The 18,419-nt window shown below is 46.1% G+C and overlaps 1 protein-coding gene across 1 annotated transcript in view; it reads right to left on the bottom strand.

Annotated features, from left to right (window-relative positions):
• Nucleotides 1-14,851: 14,851 nt before the first annotated feature.
• The window catches only part of LHX8 (LIM homeobox 8), a 28,568-nt gene continuing 25,000 nt past the window's right edge, over nt 14,852-18,419 (bottom strand). The window contains exons 8-9 of the mRNA XM_020968549.2: nt 16,592-16,775; nt 14,852-15,644 (exon numbers count right to left, since the gene is read on the bottom strand). Of these exons, the coding sequence (XP_020824208.1) occupies nt 15,568-15,644; nt 16,592-16,775 (261 nt within the window). The 3' untranslated portion in view covers nt 14,852-15,567. The remainder of the gene's footprint in view (nt 15,645-16,591; nt 16,776-18,419) is intronic.

The following is an 18,419-nucleotide window of genomic DNA, read 5'->3' as shown; positions in this document are numbered from 1 at the left end:
TATGCATAGACAAAGGGTATGGGCATAAGGTGAATTTGAGGCAATGACATAAAAAATAATTAATGGATGCGAAAGAAGAGTACACTAGGAGCAGAAGAAAGGGAGAGGTAGAATGAGGTAAATTATTTCACATGAAGAGGCACAAAAAACCTATTACAGTGGAGGGAAACATGGGAGGTTGGGGTATGGGCATCAAAGAGGGAATAATATACACAATCAGTTGAATATGGAAATCTATCTCAACCAACAAGGAAGTAGAAGGGGAGGAGATTAAATAAATGGGGGGAGGGGCTGACAAAAGAGAGGGCAGACCAGGGGAGGTGGTAGACAGAAGCAAAACACTGTTGAGGAGGGAAAGGGAAAAAGGAGAGAGAAAACAAACAGGAGGAAAAATAGGACGGAGGGAAATACACAGTAATCATAACTGACTATGAATGAGCCAAACTCTCCCACAAAACAGAAGTGGATAGCAGAATGGAACAAAAACCAGAATCCTACAATATGTTGTTTACAAGAAACACACTTGAAACAGAGAGACACACACAGAATAAAGGATAGGGGCTGGAAAAGAATCAATTATGCTTCAGCTGAAGTAAAAAAAAAAAAGCAGGTGTAGCAATCTGATCTCAAACAAAGCAAAAGCAAAAATTAGACCTAAATAAAAGAGATAAGGAAGAAAACTATATCTTGCTAAAAGGTACCAAATACAATGAAGTAATATCAAGGTCAGTACTAAACATACACGCACCAAGTGGTATAGCATCCAAATTCTTAATGGAGAAGCTAAATGAGTTACAGGTTTATGACCAAACAAGAGATAGAGAGCATTACAAAATGTAAAACAGATAATTTTGATTTTACTAAGTTAAAAATATATTGCCCAAACAAAACCAATGCATCCAAGATTAGAAAGAAAGCAGAAAGCTGGGAAACAATCTTTGCAGCAAGTGTCTCTGATAAAGGCCTCATTTCTCAAATATATAGAAAACTGAGTCAGATTTACGAGAATGCAAGCCATTCTCCAATTGACAAATGATCAAAGGATATAAACAGGCAGTTTTCAGATGAAATCAAAGCTATCTAAAGGCATATGAAGAAGTGCTCTAAATTACTTTTGATTAGAGAAATGCAAATTTAAAAACTCTAAGTTACCACCTCACACCTATCAGATTAGCTGATATTACCAAAAAAAAAAAAAAAGGAAAGTGATAAATGTTAGAGAGGATGTGGGAAAACTGGGACACTAATGCACTGTTGGTGGAGTTGTGAACTGATCCAATCATTCTGGAGAGCAATTTGAAACTATGTCCAAAGGTGAACCAAACTGTACATACCCTTTCATCCAGCAATACCAATACTAGGTCTGTGCACCAATGAGATCAAAAAAAGGGGAAAGGACCTACATGTGCAAATAGATTTATAACAGCCCTGGCGGCAAAATATTGGAAATTGAGGGGATGCCCATCAATTGGGGAATAGCTGAACAAGCTGTGGTATATGAATGTAATGGAATACTACTAAGCAATAAGAAATGATGAACAGGCAGATTTCAGAAAAACCTGGAAAGAGTTGTACAAACTGATGCAAAGTGAAAAGAGCAGAACCAGGAAAACATTGTACACAATAGCTGCAACACTGTGTGGTGATCAGCTATGGATGACTCAATTCTTCTCAGCAACACAATGATCCAAGACAAGTACAAAAGACTCAACAATGGAAAACCTATCCACATCCAGATAAAGAACTCATGGATTCTGAATAGATTGAATCTACTTGTTTCACTTTATTCTTTTTCATGTTTTTCTTTTGATCTATTACTTCTTTCACAACTGTGACTAATAAGGAAACATGATAGCACATGTATAACGTATATCAAACTGCCTACCATTTTCCTGAAGTGGGGAGGGGAGGCAGAAAAATTTGGAAGTCAAAAATCTTGTTAAAACAAATGCTAAGGGGCAGCTTGGTGGCACAGTGGATAGAGTACTGGCCCTGAAGTCAGGAGGACCTGAGTTCAAATCTGGCCTCAGACACTTACTAGCTAGCTGTGTGACCCTGGGCAAGTCACTTAACACCTATTGCCTCGAAAAAAAACCCACAAAAAATGCTAAAAATTGTCTTGACATGTAATTAGGGTGGGAATAAAATACTATTTTTAAAAAATTAATTACAAACCACCACAACATGAGGAAGTCAAGAAGAGGGGTGGCTCTGAGAAGAAGACAGTGAATTCTGTTTTTTGCATGATAAGCTTGAGAAGTCCATGTTTGGAGATGTCCAATGGGCATTTGGTGAGACAAGTTAGGAAAGTTGGGACAATAGTTTAGAAAAGAGACTTGAGCTGGATAGCTCCAGAGAGATTTTGGGAGTCATCTGTAGAGATGATTATTGAACTCAGGGGAGGTAACCAACCTCCCAGTGAGAGCGTCTAGAGAAAGAAGAAAAGAAGGAAAAGGCTTCTGGGACACCAATGGCTAGAAGAGGAAACATGGACAATGATAATGCAAGGGAAAGTGAGAAGTAGTCATAGAGGTAGGAGAACTAGAAAAGGCCAGGGGAGTCACAAGAACCTGGGGAGAACAAAAGAGCAGGCAGAAGGGCAGGGGCATGCAGGAGACTGCTCATATTGGCTCACAAGAGAGAATTCTTGTACTTTCAGTGTGAGCATTTGCATCCAGAAACATCAAATGCTACAAACCAGGGCTAAATTGATTTGTTGATTCCTAGACTTTGGAAAGTGATGGAAAAATGTTATTAATTCAGATTAAACTTAGAAATGTTTTTTGTGTGTATATATGTACCTGTATATATGTGTATATAGTATACATGTGTATATTACACATACATATATACATTGGAGATCCACTTGTTTAAAAGCACCCTACTGAAGAAGGTGGTGTTCAACGGTGTCAAATGCTACAGGAAGGATGAGGATTGGAAACGGAGGTTGGATTTAGCAATGAAGGTGTTGTTGACAGTTTTGGAGGAAATAGATCTGGTTGACTAGGAAAGTCAGATCACAAAGAATGAAAAAGTTTATGGGAGAGGAGGAAATAGAAGCAATGAGTACGAGTGACTTTTTGAAATGATTTTGACTGGGAAAGGGACAAATAGTTAGACTGATGGCTAAGGGGGGGTGATAAGGTCACACAAAAGGGTTTTGCTTTTCATGTTTTTAGTTTGAGGAGTCCTGGCACATAGACAGGCAGAAGGAAAGAAATGTGTAGATAAGGAGAGATTGAATATTAGAGAGAAAGGTAAGGTCATCCAGGCTTCTCTTGAAGACTTCCTGTGACAGGGGGCCCATGACCTTCCACGGCAGCCAATCCTACCTTTAGATAGCTCTAACTACTAGAAGGGGTTCCCTCCTAACATTAAGCCTCATTTTACCTCTCTGCATGATCCCCTCATAAATCTTCAATCTATCCACTGGGACCAAACAACCTGAATTCCACTTCTACCTTTCTAATTCTTGTTAGTAGAGGCACCATCTAGACAAATGGCCACTTTTTAAAAGTCTGAGGCCAGTGCCCTGGGAACTTCTGATGAAAAAAAGAAACAAGGCTGCATGAAGTCGTCACTGACCATTGGCTGATCAAGGGGTGAAGTCAGAAAACTACAGAGGAAGTGTGAGAGTGGATTGATTTCACCCTGAGGAACTAGGCCAGCCCAAGATTAGGCCTCTGCCCTCAGCATTAGTTAAGTCTTTACAAAACATGGTCCATCCAAGATCCCATAGATGAGGGGTGGTATGGAAAAGCCTATAAAGAAAACACTAAAAAAGGATGAATATTTTGGAAAAGTAACTCTCCATAGAATTGGCCCCAATCCATCCAGACAGGAGGTTGAGTCGAAGGACATGGAAATAGCAATGGAGGAAAGAGGTAGATATCACCTGTAAATGGGTCATCTGAGCAACCTAAGGAGCCTTTGTTTGTGTTTTTAAACATTTCTACTGGCAGAAAATGAAGGGAAAGGACTGGGCATGGACATGAAGCCATGGAGGACGAAGTCGGTAGGGAGAGGCAAAGACAATTTCCGTTCTTTGGGGGCAATTTTAATTGTGCTCCCTTACTTCTAAGTGGATACAAGTCATTCTGAGCACCACAATCTTTCTCCTCTGTTCTCCTCTTTTCGCATACTCAGCTCTTGCTCCGCCTTCTGGGCTCCAAATTGAAGGATGTGGGTGAGGTTGATGAATCTTTCAATGAACCATAAATTGTCTTTTTGAATGAATCATGGGAGTTAGAGATAGAGGGAACCTTAAGTCTTAGTGAGTTAACTCCTGCATTTCCAGAGGAGAAAATAGGCCCAGAAACATGAAATGCTTTGCCCAAGAAGTAGAGTAGCTGAGATTTGAACCCAGCTCCTGATTCTAAATCCTATGCTCTTTGCACTTAACCACACCAATTTGGCTTTTAAATGGTCTCCATTCCAATCTATTTCCTTCACACTTCTCCAATCACTCACTACCTTCCCTTTGAAGAGGCAAGGAAAAATGGATGTGGAATATTGCTTATGACATTGGACTTTTCTGGTATATTATTTACTTTTTCTGAGCTTCTCCCGCCACCCTCTTTTTATATTTCATCATAAGGTGTTACTCTGTGAAAGGAAGAGGAAAGAATATATTAGGGGAGTGTAGTGGATATTTAAGAACATATCCAACAAATATTCTTTTAAAAAATGTAGAAAAGTTAGAACCATCTATCCAGTCATTAAGGACCTGCTTGATAAGGGCATTACTGGAAGGCTTAGTATAGCCACATCTTTATCATTTCACTATTGATTGGAAGACGTAGAGAAGGTGAGATCTGGCTGTCTTACTGTTTGCGGAGCACAGAATCAGACCTCCCCCAAATCCCCATTTGATTCTCAAGATTAAAGCGCCCCACTGAGGGCTCACTTTCAATAAGGCATCTCTTGTCTATGGGCAAAACTGTTCAAGATTCCTTGAATTAACAGGGCTCACCTCCTTCATCAACCCTTTGTCCATTAATATCAGGGGTGTGGTGCTGGTTGCTTCCATGCCTGAAGACTGTAGGGTATCTTGGAAGGGAGGGGTCTGTAACCCTTCAAAAGGAGCACCTAAGTAGATGAGGGGTTTGTCTGTGCATGCATGGACACGCTTTTGTAAATACGATCAGATATATACGTACATACACTTCCAAACATGTTGTCGTTGTTCAGTCATTTCAGCCATGTCTGACTCTCCGTGACCCCATTTGGGGTTTTCTTGGCAAAGATACTGGAGTGGTTTGTCCTTTCTTTCTCTGGTTCATTTTATAGATGAGGAAACTGAGGCAAACAGGGTTAAATTGCTTACCTAGGGGCACACAGCTAGTCAGTGCCTGAGGTCACATTATATATGTATGTATGTCTCTATATGTATACTTACGTATATACAGATATATATGTGTGTATGCTGAATGAATTGGAGCCAGTAGTGAACCAGAGGAGAACAGAAGGCTGAAATGCCTTTCTGGAAACTGCCAAACTCTGCCAATTGTTGTGTGGCCATGGGGAAATCATTAAGCTGCTCTAGGCTGTAGTGCTCTCTTCTGGAAAGTGAGGGGGGGTGGGGGCAGCTAGGTGGCACAGTGGATAGAGCACCAGCCCTGAAGTCAGGAAGACCTGAATTCAAATCCAGCCTCAGACCAAACACTTAACACTTACTAGCTGTGTGACCCTAGGCAAGTCACTTAACCTCAATTGCCTAAAAATAAAAAAAAAAAGTGAGGGGGGTGGACCCAGTGACCCCTGAGGTTTCTGCCAGGTCTGTATCTGTGTTCCAAATCCCTCCAATTGATGAGCCAGCCCCATTCAGGGTTCTTAAGAAAGGACAAACAGCAACATGGACGTTCCAATGAGTGGCCAACAAAAGACACGTTCAGAGTGAGACTCTAGCCAAAGTGTCCAGTGCATTAAACCAGTGGCTTAAGAGTCACAGTTGTGTGTGGGCCCAGTGGGGAGGATGCCAAGGGCAGCAGGGAACCAGCTGAACCCACACAGCATAAAAACAAACACAATTTCTGTGAACCCAAAATGGCAGGCTATCTGGACAGCAAACCCAGCTTGGGCTCCTGTTCTCTAACGGCATTCTGGGAACCAAGACCCATGTGGTTGTTGAAGGGTGACCTTTCTTTTTTTTTCTCCCATGGCTTTTTTTTTTTTAACAGTGGAGGGTGGAATGAAGCATTTAATAGAAACTAAAGGGTTCTGCGGCCACATTTACACAGAGAAAGCCAAGTGGAAGATTGAGCAATTATCCAGTAACTACAGGCTGGGGAGCCAGCCAATTCGGATAACTCAAGGAAGAAAAAACCCCTTTGGCTGCCTCTGTGGGCTGAAGTACAAGATAAGGGCTCAGCCGCGTGTTCTGCTTTGTTGAGGAGACTGAGGCCAGCCAAGAAAGCCACTCCCGAGCTGCTGTCTTGAACTCACTGCCCAAGCAGGGAGAAGGGAGGATATGGCCAAGTTGGCAGATTTGGGGCCCCAGAATCCCAGTGGGGGGTCCAAGAAGAGTTCTGTCCATAAAAGGGAAGCACCTTCAGGGCAGGGATTGCTTTTGTCTTTGTATCAATGGCACCTAGTGAGGGAAGAGGGACAGGAACTGGACCTGGGGCAGCATTGATCCAGGATGCAGAAATGCCACCTACACCGAGAAGTTAGGGGACTGGCCCAGGGCCACACAACCCAGAAGTCAGGGGCAGGCAATGAGCCCAGTTCTGCCTTGTTCTAAGGTAAGCCCTGTAGCCAGATGGAATGCCTCCCACCTGGTCCAGAGAGGCACTTAATAAAGGCTCGTTGGATTGGATTGAGTGGTCTAGCGAGGACGGCTCAGGAGGGGTCTAGAGCCTGCAGGTGCTGGGCTTCCCCACCCCTTATGGTGCCCCCGGGGGTCCAGGCTCCTGCTCAGAAAGCAGCTAAAACAAGAGGACCCTGGCAGCCTCCCTCCATCATCTCTGTCTTCTGGCCTCCTTTTTCCTCATTCCCATCTCCTCCTCTCCTAATTCCCTCGATATGTTTATGCCTCTTCCCTTTACAGCATTACAAAGTAGATGCCTCCAATTCTCGGTCAAACCAAAGTAATTTCTGGACTATAGTAGGGTCTTATGAAAAGAATGCGCTGGTTCTAGAAGCAGCAGGAGGCAGGGGGCTGCACAGGGTACAAGGAGCCACAGACAGGTCCCAGTCCAGCGGTGAGTACTGGTCGGCTGGTGGTGGGGTGGGGAGCTGTCCCTTTGTCGCTGTTTTGATGCGCCCTTTTGGCTTCGCTGCAAGGATGAGGGGGTGAGAACAGTTGCGCTGAATCACTGTGCCCATGGAGCAGGCATGGAGAGTCCTGGGTTAGGACACTTAGAACTGGAGGGTCTAGAATTACCTCCCTAGGGGTGTCACACACACACACACACACACACACACACACGCACACACACACACACACGAAGAAGGGATGGGGTAGCTCTGGGGCAGTTTGAGCTCACCTTGCCCCCAGCTGCCCCCAGGACCCAGCTGTGGACCTACCCACCCTTCAGCAAGGAAGATAGGAAGCCACCAATCTCTAGGACTCTGGCAGTGAACTCCTGAGACTCCAGAAAACGTCCTGTGAAATGCATGTAACTGCCTTGGGAATGGATTTTACCTGGGGGTGCGGGATACGAATATTTTGTTTGTTTTTTAGTCTAAAGGAATTGTTTACTTGAATGCATTGGCTCTGATCCATCGGGACAGACTTTGAACCATAACCGGGGCAGTCAGGCAGGGCCAAAGTGTTCTCCATTTCCCCTCAGAAAAGGACAAAGTCAGAGGGACTAAAGCGAAACCTGGGCCATTCATCACTAGGGGAAGCTGTGTAAAACCAGCTGTTAAGGTATCATCTTTCTGGAACAGCCCAGGGAGAGTGCAGCAGCAACGGTCAGCCTTCCCGAGTCCTAACAACCCGCTGTTGTTTGGCTGATCTTACGACATCGGGCACATCCAGAAGGCAGATACGGGCTTTCGTTGTTGCAGGAAAACCCTCTACCAACGCTGGTCACAGCATTGTATCTATAACTTATGCTCAGGCAATCACAGAATCTGAGAATTGGAAAGGACCCCAGTACCCGTCGTATCCAACCATTGCTCAGAAGGAGTTAGTTCTAGGGAGATACCCAAGGCTCCTGGAAGTTAATAACTTGTGCAGGGTCGTGGAGCTTAATGTCAGAAGCAGGATTTGCACCCCAGGCTCCCTGACTCCCACTTTATCACTGTTTCTGCTCTACCAGGCTGCCTCCCAATAGCACCCACGCCCTCCTAAAATAATTCATTCACATTTTAGAGTTTTAGGGGCTTTTTAAAAGCTGTGCAGAGGCTACATTATTTCACTTTTATTCTCCTATAATCCAAATTTTACAGAAGAGTAAATTGACGTACAGAGAGACTGTGACTGGCTTCAGTTTGATCAATGTCATGGAAGCAGATACCGAACAAGGCTCGCGGCTCTCTCCCCCCTCACGCAGACGTTGGGTAGTTGGCTGTGGGTCAACGCCCCTACCTGGCAGTGGGTCCCACTTCATTTTGTTTTCAGCAAACCTTTCTATGCCCCCTAGGCAACATGAAAGGAAACACACTGTAGAGTCCATCAGGCAGAAGCACATATATCATAAAAGAGAGATTAGCTCATTTTTCCATAAAGAAATCGTATTTGTTCCGTATCGTTTTCTCCCTATCACAACTGCTTTTGGAATGTATCAATAATATGATGTAATTATTTACCAACTATTACCCACAATCCCTTGATAAGCTTTTTCTGCTCCCTGGGGATCTGTGTCCTAGGGTAGGCTGAAGGCATATGCAGCTCCTTACGTGTAGCAGAGAGTAAATGGCTGTTGAGGTGGATAGAGTGCTGGGCTGGGAGTCAAGATGACTCCTCTTCCTGAGTTCAAATCCTGCCTCAGACACTAACTTGCTGTGTGACCCTATGCAAGTCACTTGACCGTATTTACCTCAGTTTCCTCATCTGTAAAATGAGCTAGATAAAGAAATAGCAAACCAGTATCTCTGTCAACAAAACCCCAAACGGGGTCATGAAGAGTCAGACACAGCTGAGATGACTGAAAAACCATCAATATCTGTTGAATGAATGAATGAGCAAATGATGCAATGAATGAAAGGAATTTAATCCTCGTTTGCACAGCTGTCATACTGCCTCACAGACTTTACCTTTTTGACTCTGTCTCCTTTAACAGCCCCCTCCTCCTCCTCTCACCCCAAGCGAAGACCATCCTCAAGGTACCACCCCTTCTCTGTCCCCAAGATCTCTCTGAAGAGCTCCTTGACCTCCCAGCCTCCTTCAGCTGTTAGCTACATTCAGCTCATCGACAAATAGAATTTTCCCTAAAACTCTGAACTCCGGGCCAAAAATTCTAACTGCTTGCTGGTCTTCCCACAGACACTCAGGCCAGTGCTACTTATTAGACACCTACTGTGTGCAAGGTGCTGAGCTAAGGATGGGAGATTAAAACGATCACAAGTGCCCTGCCTCCATGGGGCTTGCGCTGTGCTCACCAGCTTCACCTGGATGTTCTGCTGGCCTCTCTCAATCAGTGTTGCCAAAACTGGACTCGCGGCCCCAGGTGACCAGGCTGCCCAGTGGCCAGAGCTTGGGAGCTGGGATCCTGCCTCAGACACCTGCTGGCTGTGTGACCCACAGCAAGTCATTGTACCTGTTTCCTCATCTGCAAAGTGGGAATAGTCATAGCATCTGCTTCCCTGGGTTGTTGTGAGGATCGAATGAGTTACCATACGCATGATGGCTCTCATTTATATGGGTCTTTGACAAATATGATCTCCCTTTTCATGATTCTCCCATTTTTACTGATGAGGAAACTAAGGCAGCCCATGGTTAAGTGACTTGCCCAGAGTCACACTTTATAAATCTTGCTATTATGACAATCTCCCTTCCAAACCCTGCTTTTCCATTCTACCTCCTTGTTTCTTTTTGTGACATGGCTATTTTCTTTTTTAAAAAGTCTTGACCACCAAGTCATCCAAATCAAATGAACCTTTTAACATGTATTTTGTAGAATAGAAGTGCTAGTGCAGGAAAAGGAACCTTGGCTTGCTTTTCCTTCTCAGGTATGTAATGGGGGTTTGGTATGTACTTAGAGAAATGGCATCACCTATGCAACCCACATGGGAGAGGCTGGGAGGCCTGCCTGGAGGAAACACGAGAACTGGTCCATGCCCTGAGATTCTGCGTCTGCTCACCACATGACAAGGAGCACCCCTTTTTCCACTGTGTGTGTAGCCAGAACCACCCATGTCTGGAGTCACCAGACTGAAATGGGCTTTAAATGCCCAACAAAGGAATTGGAGGTTTATCCTAGAGGTCCCTGGGAGCCCCCGGATGCTCTTGGAGCAAGGGCACGGTGCAGACGGAGCTGGCCTTTAGGAGGCGACTTTGGCATTTGTGCAGAGGGAGGATGGGGAGGAAGGGACCACTCAGGTAGCCCAGGTGAGAAGCAGTGACAGCCTGAGCTCAACACTCCTTCAGGCAATGCTGATGGAGGCCTCTCCTCATAGTCCCATCCTGCCCTATGGACACCAGTCCATCTCCCCCAATTTGTTCACCACAGGGTCCACCAAGCGGGCCAGAGGTCCCCTGGATTTCTCCTGACATCCTAAGCAGGGCAGGAGGGCTGACGCTACTGAGCCAGCCCACCTTCTTCTTCATTCTGGTAACATCCTTTTCTCTGTGACCTCTAAGGGCCCTTCCAGCTCTAAATATGCATCTTAAAGCACTCTATTAATGCCTACTCTCAATAAATGCAATGCATTATCCTAACTATCAAGAGTAGGAAGAGAAAGCACCTGGGTCTAGGACGCCCATGATCATTCAACAAGAGGTCAGACAACAGAGACTGTCAGTCAGCCAGACAATAAACCTTTATTAAGCACCTGCTACATGCCAGGCACCATGCTAGGCACGGGGCATACAAAAAGAGGCAAGAGGGAGGCCGCCCTGAAGCAGCTCCTAACATCCATCCATCCACCCCAGGGATCCTGGGGCTGAGGAGGACGCTGCTTTTCCGGGACTTACATGTGGCATCTGGAGGGGCACGTGAGGGTCCTGCGACCAGCCTGCCGACTTTGGGCACCCAAAATGAGGCGGCCTCTTCAGAAGGCTGGTCTCCGGCCCCGGCTCCACGCCTCACCACAAAGCTGCCCCATTAACGCTCTGCACATTTCTCCACGTTCAGAAATCCTGCTGCTATCACCTTTCAGGTGCCTGGAACGACTTCTAAAAGCCGAGCACTGCCTTGGGAAGGCCTTATCATCTGATACGCACATTAGGAGCCCGTCTGGTTTGAGTCAGGGCTGGGGAATGTCAGGAATGACTTTTCCAACATGCCCAATTACTCCGAGTGCCTCGAGACCGCCTTGTCTGACAAAACAACTTCAGACCTTGGCCTGTTTGTTAACCCTCTGTGAGGCACCCAGGCTGGACACACAAGGACAATGTGGGCATCGCTAGTGGTGCAGTGGGTAGGGCAGGTGCTGCGTGTGGAAAGACCTGAGTTCAAATCCAGCCTCAGACATTTACTAGTGATGTGATACTGCACAGGTGAAAACTTCATTATGCCTCAGTTTATTCATCTATAAAATGGGAATAACAGCACTCATCCTTTGTGTGGAGCAGATGACATAATGCTGGTAAAGAGATTTTCACGTCTCAAGACGCTTTACACATATGAACCACTGTTGGTCTAGAACCCATCCTTCCCCTTGGAGGGCTTGGCACAACAGTCGACATAGAAGGGCCTAAGCAATGCTTTCCACACATTACTGGAGGTATGGAAGATGCTCAAAGATCTAAAAAAATCACATCACATGAAATGGTCTCAGGGGAGAGCAGGCTAATAACTGTGTGTGGATGGGGGAGGGAACCAGGAAGGAGCAGGAGGGGGAAAGGTGCTCCACACAGGGACAGCAGCCCACGTGATGGCTCAGAGAGGCCCGAAGGTGAGCGCCATGGACGGGAAGGCCAGGAAGGCCCCTCTGACTTGCCTGGGGAGCGAGAGAAGGGTGGAGGGGACCACAAAATGAGCCCTGAGGGGCAGGAGCGGGGAAAGGTGGAGGCTGGGAAAGACCAGGCTGAGGACTGTTTGCTTCATCCTAGAGGTGAGGACACCCCTGCTTCCATCTCTTGGCTGCTTCTCCCAGGCACTCTGAATGGGACCCTGGAAACTCTTCTCTAGTCTCCTTGCACACACTGGCCATTATTAACATGCTCATTCCTTCAGGAGAGAGGCTGCAAAACGAGGACTTTGGTCCCTGTTACTAATGCATCATCACCCTGCGCCCCTCCAGACCATCACTACAAACATCACACTTGTTCTCTCAGCCCACTCATAAATGGCAGCCCCTTCCTAGGCAGAACAGACCGTGCTGCACTTTTACACTCCAGCTTTGAGGTGAGGTTTCTAACCTTGGAGGATCCCAGAGTTGCAAGGGTTCTCAGTGCCTGGTGAGTCTGACCCATCTAAGAATCTGCTATACAACATAATCCCTCACCCAGCCTTTGATCAAAGCCCTCGGAAGCTGAGGAGCCCCTCAGCTTGCAAGGCAGCTTGTCCCCACTCTAACGATGGGGGACATTTTGGAGCATAACTTCCCCCACAACCCCAAGTTCTGCTTTTGGGGCCCAACAGAATGAGGCAAGTGTTTCTTACTACTCAAACCCTTCAAGCACTTATAGACGGCTAGCAGGGTCCTCTCCTCTCCACCCCAGGCCAAGCATCCCTGTTTCCTTGGATTCCCCCAGTGGCAAGTACTCCAAACCTCCAAACCCTAGTGAACCCTTAGACAGATGCTGTCTAGCGTTTCAACATCCTTCTAAAACGTGAGCATGAAACTGCAGAAACTGGAGGGTTTTTAGGGGAAGCTGATGCCAACCCCCAATCCCATGGTTAACAGTATTTGTCATTGTGCGTAGAAGGCAGGTGAGCAAGGAAGGGGACTCCCAAAGCTCCCCAAAGTTAAAGAACTCCAGTCACACGAGACTGAAAAAGCTATAAATCTAGAGTACTGCTGCCTCTCAGCTAGCCTGTGGGAGCTTCTCTGGACATCTGGTAAAGGTAAGTGACCTCATCGCTTCTCATTCAGGACAAGCAGACCCAGGAGCCCACGATACAGCTGTTGTGAGTCTCACAGGATGGGAGAGAATGATTGCTGGAGAATGGCTTGGGTTTGGGTGGGTCTAGTTGGAGTAACATGTCAAAATCTGTTTTCATTCTGCCTGATCCGGAGAAGTGTCGTTCAATGCCCCTGATCTGAGACTGCTCCTAAGCTGTCCTGTGCACGCGAAGGCTTTTGGGCTGCACTTATGATGTCGAGCATAGAATTACAAATGTGCCTCCTTCAGCTCTGTTCCTCTGCCAGATGCAGCTCCTCTTTCAAGTTAAACAAAAGATATAGATTTGAACTCACCTAATCTGACCAGATTTTTTTCCCATCACTATTCTTTCTTTCCTTGAATAAAGAGGACAACTGGAATGGTTCCATTTATCTCCCGATATTAGCATGAGGGGAGGACGAGTGATCTCATTGAATGCAAATGGCTTCTCAACATCCAGTCCTAAGCACTGGGCTCCAAGGGGCAGGCAGCAGCATTATGGACAGAGTCAGGGTGAACTGGGCTCAGATTCCACCCTAGACACTTCTAGCATATCACATCAGCCTTGGGGAAAATCCCGAGGCACACGTTGTGAACCGAGCCCTAGACTCAGTCAGGAAGACCAGCCGTTGGCCCTCACTGGATGTGTGGCTGTGCACAAGTCACTTCTCTGGCCCTCAGTTTCCTAATCTATAAAATGAAGCAGTTAGACAAGAGGCTCCTGGCAGCACCAACTCTATGATCTCACCATGAAATCGAAGCAGAGTGAGAGATCTCTCTATTGTGGAGCATGTTCACACTCATGTTGAAGAACTCTTAGCTCCTTCTAGGTCAAACTCTCTGGAGTCCCCAGGAGACAGTTCCAAGTGAAAGCTCCGGAAAGGTTTGGGTTTTTTCCCCCAAAGCCCTCTTGAGTAGAAGTTGGAGGGGAATATTCAGCGCTAAATGGGTATTTGCCATGGGAATCTATCATCGTCAACCTTGTGAATTCTTAATTCTGCATAAACTATACTCTTCACTCTTCCTTCCTGGCCTGAGCGCTCACTCGCCTTTACAGGGGGATATACATTTTACAAAGTGCTTTCCTTCCTGCAGCCCAGTGGGGGCGGTAATCAACTACTGTCTCTTTCTCCCCGCCCCCAGGCCACCTCCCCTAGGTTGGAGAAGTGAATAGAGGCACTGATAGGGTGAGTTTTGTCCCTGGTCAAATGGTAAGGTTCAGAGGTGGATTCAAACCCAGGTCCCCTGACTCCCAGGCCAGTGTTTCAGTGGCCATGCCACACTCTGGACAAGTATGTTAACACGATGTATTTCGCTTGTGGTTTGAGATACCCAGAAAGGTATCTAGGAGAAATCTCCCTCTTACCCAAGGAGGACTGGAGTATGCAGGCTTTCACATCTTGTCTACTGTCACATGTTTCAGAGTAGATGCTCTTTTCTGGTAATGCTATCATCACAGAAATCAGAGTAAACTTCTGGCATGGTAGGAGCTCCAAGGTCCTATCATCCCACTCGTACTCAATCCCCTCTATAAAGTACCCAAGGAATGTGCAGGAGACTTTTGCCTGAAGACCTCCTGGGAGGGGAAAGCACAGTATCTCCCAAGCCAGCCCATTCTGATCCGGGACGCCCTCTGGGCTTGGAATTCACATCAACAAGAACTGACAGAATGTTTTATTTGCAAAGGTGGGTTGTTGATAGGCCAAGAGCCTACAACATCCTGCTGCTAAAATTAGGACAGATGATGCCGGACAATATCATTTCACAGGAATGGAAAACTTTGAATAAACCCAGACCGGCAGACTTGTCCAACTCTAGTGTTATTCACAGCCAGAAGGTAATACCCATAGGATGAGGGAGGCACGGCTTTGCCTGGCATGCTACAACAGAAGCTTTATTCATCTCATTCAGGGGAAAAGCCAATCGGCAAAATAAAACTCAGTTGCAAATTCACAGCTACAAACTTCAAAAGTATAAGTTGTATGTAACTCAAAAAATACAAGTAATATTTTATAACAATAACTTACAGATACAAACGGATGATAAACTACAATTTCACAAAGAATTGTAAACATTTTGCACACTTGTCAGTCCTCTCTTTTAGGCAAAGTGCTCTTTTGATGACGAATAAATTAACGGACACACAGCTAGAGCAAACTACTTCCAGACAATACAAAAGGGGGTGGAGTCATCTTCTTGTAAACATTTTCTTTTTTAGAAAAAGGAAGAAGTAACAAAAGTGTCTTGCAGGCCAACTCTACATACGTACCTGGGCAACAAAATGATCTTGAAGATGCTTTGGATGTTAAATAAAAAAAATTAACATTAATATTTTTCAATGATATTTAATACACAATAAATGACTTCAGATTATATCCTTAAGAATTTCTATCCCTGAAACAAAGAAGTTAGGTATGACTTATTGGTAGCTGTGTCATCGAGTGGGGTAACAAGGCCTGGAGTCCAAGAGCTGTCGGCGAGTGAGCTACAAAAACAGAAAGAAACAGATGGCTCAATTTGTTTGAGTTTCGCTCATAAAACAAAGAATGGGCCCCTGCCTCCTGCCCTGACCCGCGCTCTCCTCATAGCTTAGGGCGCTACCTGCTTAAACCCATTCAACCAACCCCAAAGTGCGGCCATGGCCTTCTTGGGCACCGACAGTAAAGACGGGATTAAGTCAAACTGGACTAAAGCTTTCGGCTGGACTCTTCCTTCTGGGCCCAGAACTGTCCCCTTCTAATGCCATCTCCATGGGAGCCCCATTCATTGTACTTTATTCTGAAGCAGAAGGCACAGGCAGGGGCTTGGGGAAGTGAGGCCAGAGGGTTCCCATTTTACCACTGTGGTTTGGAAGGGGGAGCCCCAGATCTTACATCTCCCCTAAGACAAATCAGAAGAGAGGTTTCCTCCATTACTGAAAATTTGTTCATTCCAAAAATGTAAAGTGAACACACTTGAGCCTCCAGCATGAAAACCACTTTCAACATCCAACATTCACTTCCATAATACAATTTGTGTTTAAAAAGAAGCCAAGAGACATTGGGCATGGGGGCAGGGATAACTCTCAGTTCCCCTCTCATGACTTTCAGAACATTAAATGGAAACTCTAATGATAACAAATCTAAAACATGCGAACCATTACCTCATTTCTCACTAGGCCATTCCCACATCAATTTTCTTCCAATCAGCTAAGAAGCCCAGGGTGGTGACTGGATATTCCACCAAGTCCACAGCCATGATGGCTCCTGAGCTGTTCCTTCACTGGGAGAGACCCTTCAAACTCATCTCTGCCTTCTGTTCTCTGATGTTCCCAAGCTGTGCTTTGGGAACAGAAACTCTAGAACTGGGGTTTTGCTTGCCACTGTGGGTCCTGACAGGCCAGTGCATTTCTAGTCAATGCACAGAACATCAAAGGTTACAATCGATACCTACCATCCATATAACTGTGCAGGGCCGTTAACATTGTCCCATCTTGGGGCACATAAGCAGAATAAGCCATTTCTTCTAACATGGGGGGAGACAGCCGCGAAGGCTGAACTGCCGTCACTGGAGCCGTGGAAGAATGATTGGGGCTAACGTGTTTCTTATGGCGCGCTCTGCAATTTTGAAACCAAACCTAGGAGCAAAAAGACAAGTCATCAATGTCACAGATCCACCCTGGGACATGTCCAGACTCATTCAGCTATCACTAGATCAGAGCATAGTCAACTGATCAACACTCATTTATCAAGCACCTACTACATACGCTCTGGAGTGCTGGGGATACAAAGCCAATGACACAGCAATCCCTGTCCTCAAGGTGCTTATGCTCTAGGAAGGGGCTACATTATGAACAAGTGCACAGTACTGAGCAGGTGGGAATACACTAATCACTGGGTGAAATCAGGAAAGCTTCCTGTAGGAAGCAGCAGGAGCTGAAGCTTGAAAGGAGATAGAGCTTCCAAGATGAAGGTCAGGAAAGAGAATGTCCAGGCCTGAGGGACAGCCTCGATGGGCATGGAAGTGGAAGACCAGTGATGCGCATGGCACACAGCTCATAGGTCAGTCTGGCTCAAGGGTAGAATGAATTGAGGAAGAATTCAGAATCAGCCTGGAAAGAGGACGCGGAGCCAGGCTAGGAAAGGAAGCAATGTGGAGCCCCAGAAGTTTCTTGAGCAGGGCAGTGATCCGGTCAGCCTCCTACCTTACAGATCTCACTGGCTGCCCAGAAGACAGATTTTATAGGAGAAAAAGCTGGCTGTGGGAAATCCACTTTCGGAAGCTATTGCAACAATACAGTTTGGGGCTAAGCATTGCTCAGGGCACAGATAGGGCAAGGTGAACAGAGACAGGGGGCCAGACATCCAGGATGCAGAATCAGCAGTGCTGAAGCTGAGTGCACATGGTAGGAGATCAACTCCTCAGGCATGAACCTGGACAGCTGGAATGATGGTGGCAGCCTCAAGGGAAGAAGGCGGTAGAGCAAGGGAAGCCCTGGACAGCCTCTATGGGCACAGTGCCTCTAGCAAGTGCCCTGGGAGGAATGTTATCTAGCTGGAGATTGGGGGACAGAAGCAATCACTAGCACACGTGGTTATGCTAGAGGTCAACAGACTGGTGAAAAGTCCTGGGCCCAAACGGAATGGGAGCTCCCAATGTATACAGGTCATGTCCCTCTGATGAATCTTGAAGGGCCAACACCAGCACCCCATTGCCTTCGATTTCTTCTGCAGACACATAGAGGTGTTTGTGGTCTATGTTAGAGCATGCCTTCCCTAAGGGCAGGCTCCAACTCACAGCTCTACTACCTCACACAGGGCCTGGTATACAAGAAGCACTTAATAAATGGCCATTAAGCACTTGAAAATAATAACTCATTTGTAAATAGACCCTTGGAAACTCCTCTTCTAAAATATAACCATATGGACATGATGTCCTCAAATCCTGTCGCATGTATACAGCTGGAGCATAAACCTACCATTTTTTAAAAAATATGCGGTTTTCACTATAGCTAATACGGACAAAGATGAAAGGACTACCAATGGTGAATCCAGTATTTAAGTGCAATCCAGCCAACACCCTCTGACGACGATGCTAAGGAGAAGCACTGGAGGACTCTTGGATCTGGGCCAGACTGGTTCTCCTCTGCTGGCTGGGCCTCCACTTCTCCCAGCAGACAGGCTATTCCCCAATGCCAGCTGTTTGGTAAGAAGCCACAGTGATGGCCAAGGAGGATGTTTCCAGGCTGCCTAGGCTTCCCTTGGGGTCTGCTAGAGAGGGT

The sequence above is a fragment of the Phascolarctos cinereus genome, unplaced genomic scaffold (genome assembly GCF_003287225.1).
Source record: "Phascolarctos cinereus isolate Bilbo 61053 unplaced genomic scaffold, phaCin_HiC Scaffold_5;HRSCAF=322, whole genome shotgun sequence".
In the NCBI taxonomy this organism is placed as follows: domain Eukaryota; kingdom Metazoa; phylum Chordata; class Mammalia; order Diprotodontia; family Phascolarctidae; genus Phascolarctos; species Phascolarctos cinereus.
The sequence above is the reverse complement of the archived record's forward strand: the minus strand, read 5'-3'. Positions and strand labels throughout refer to the sequence as shown.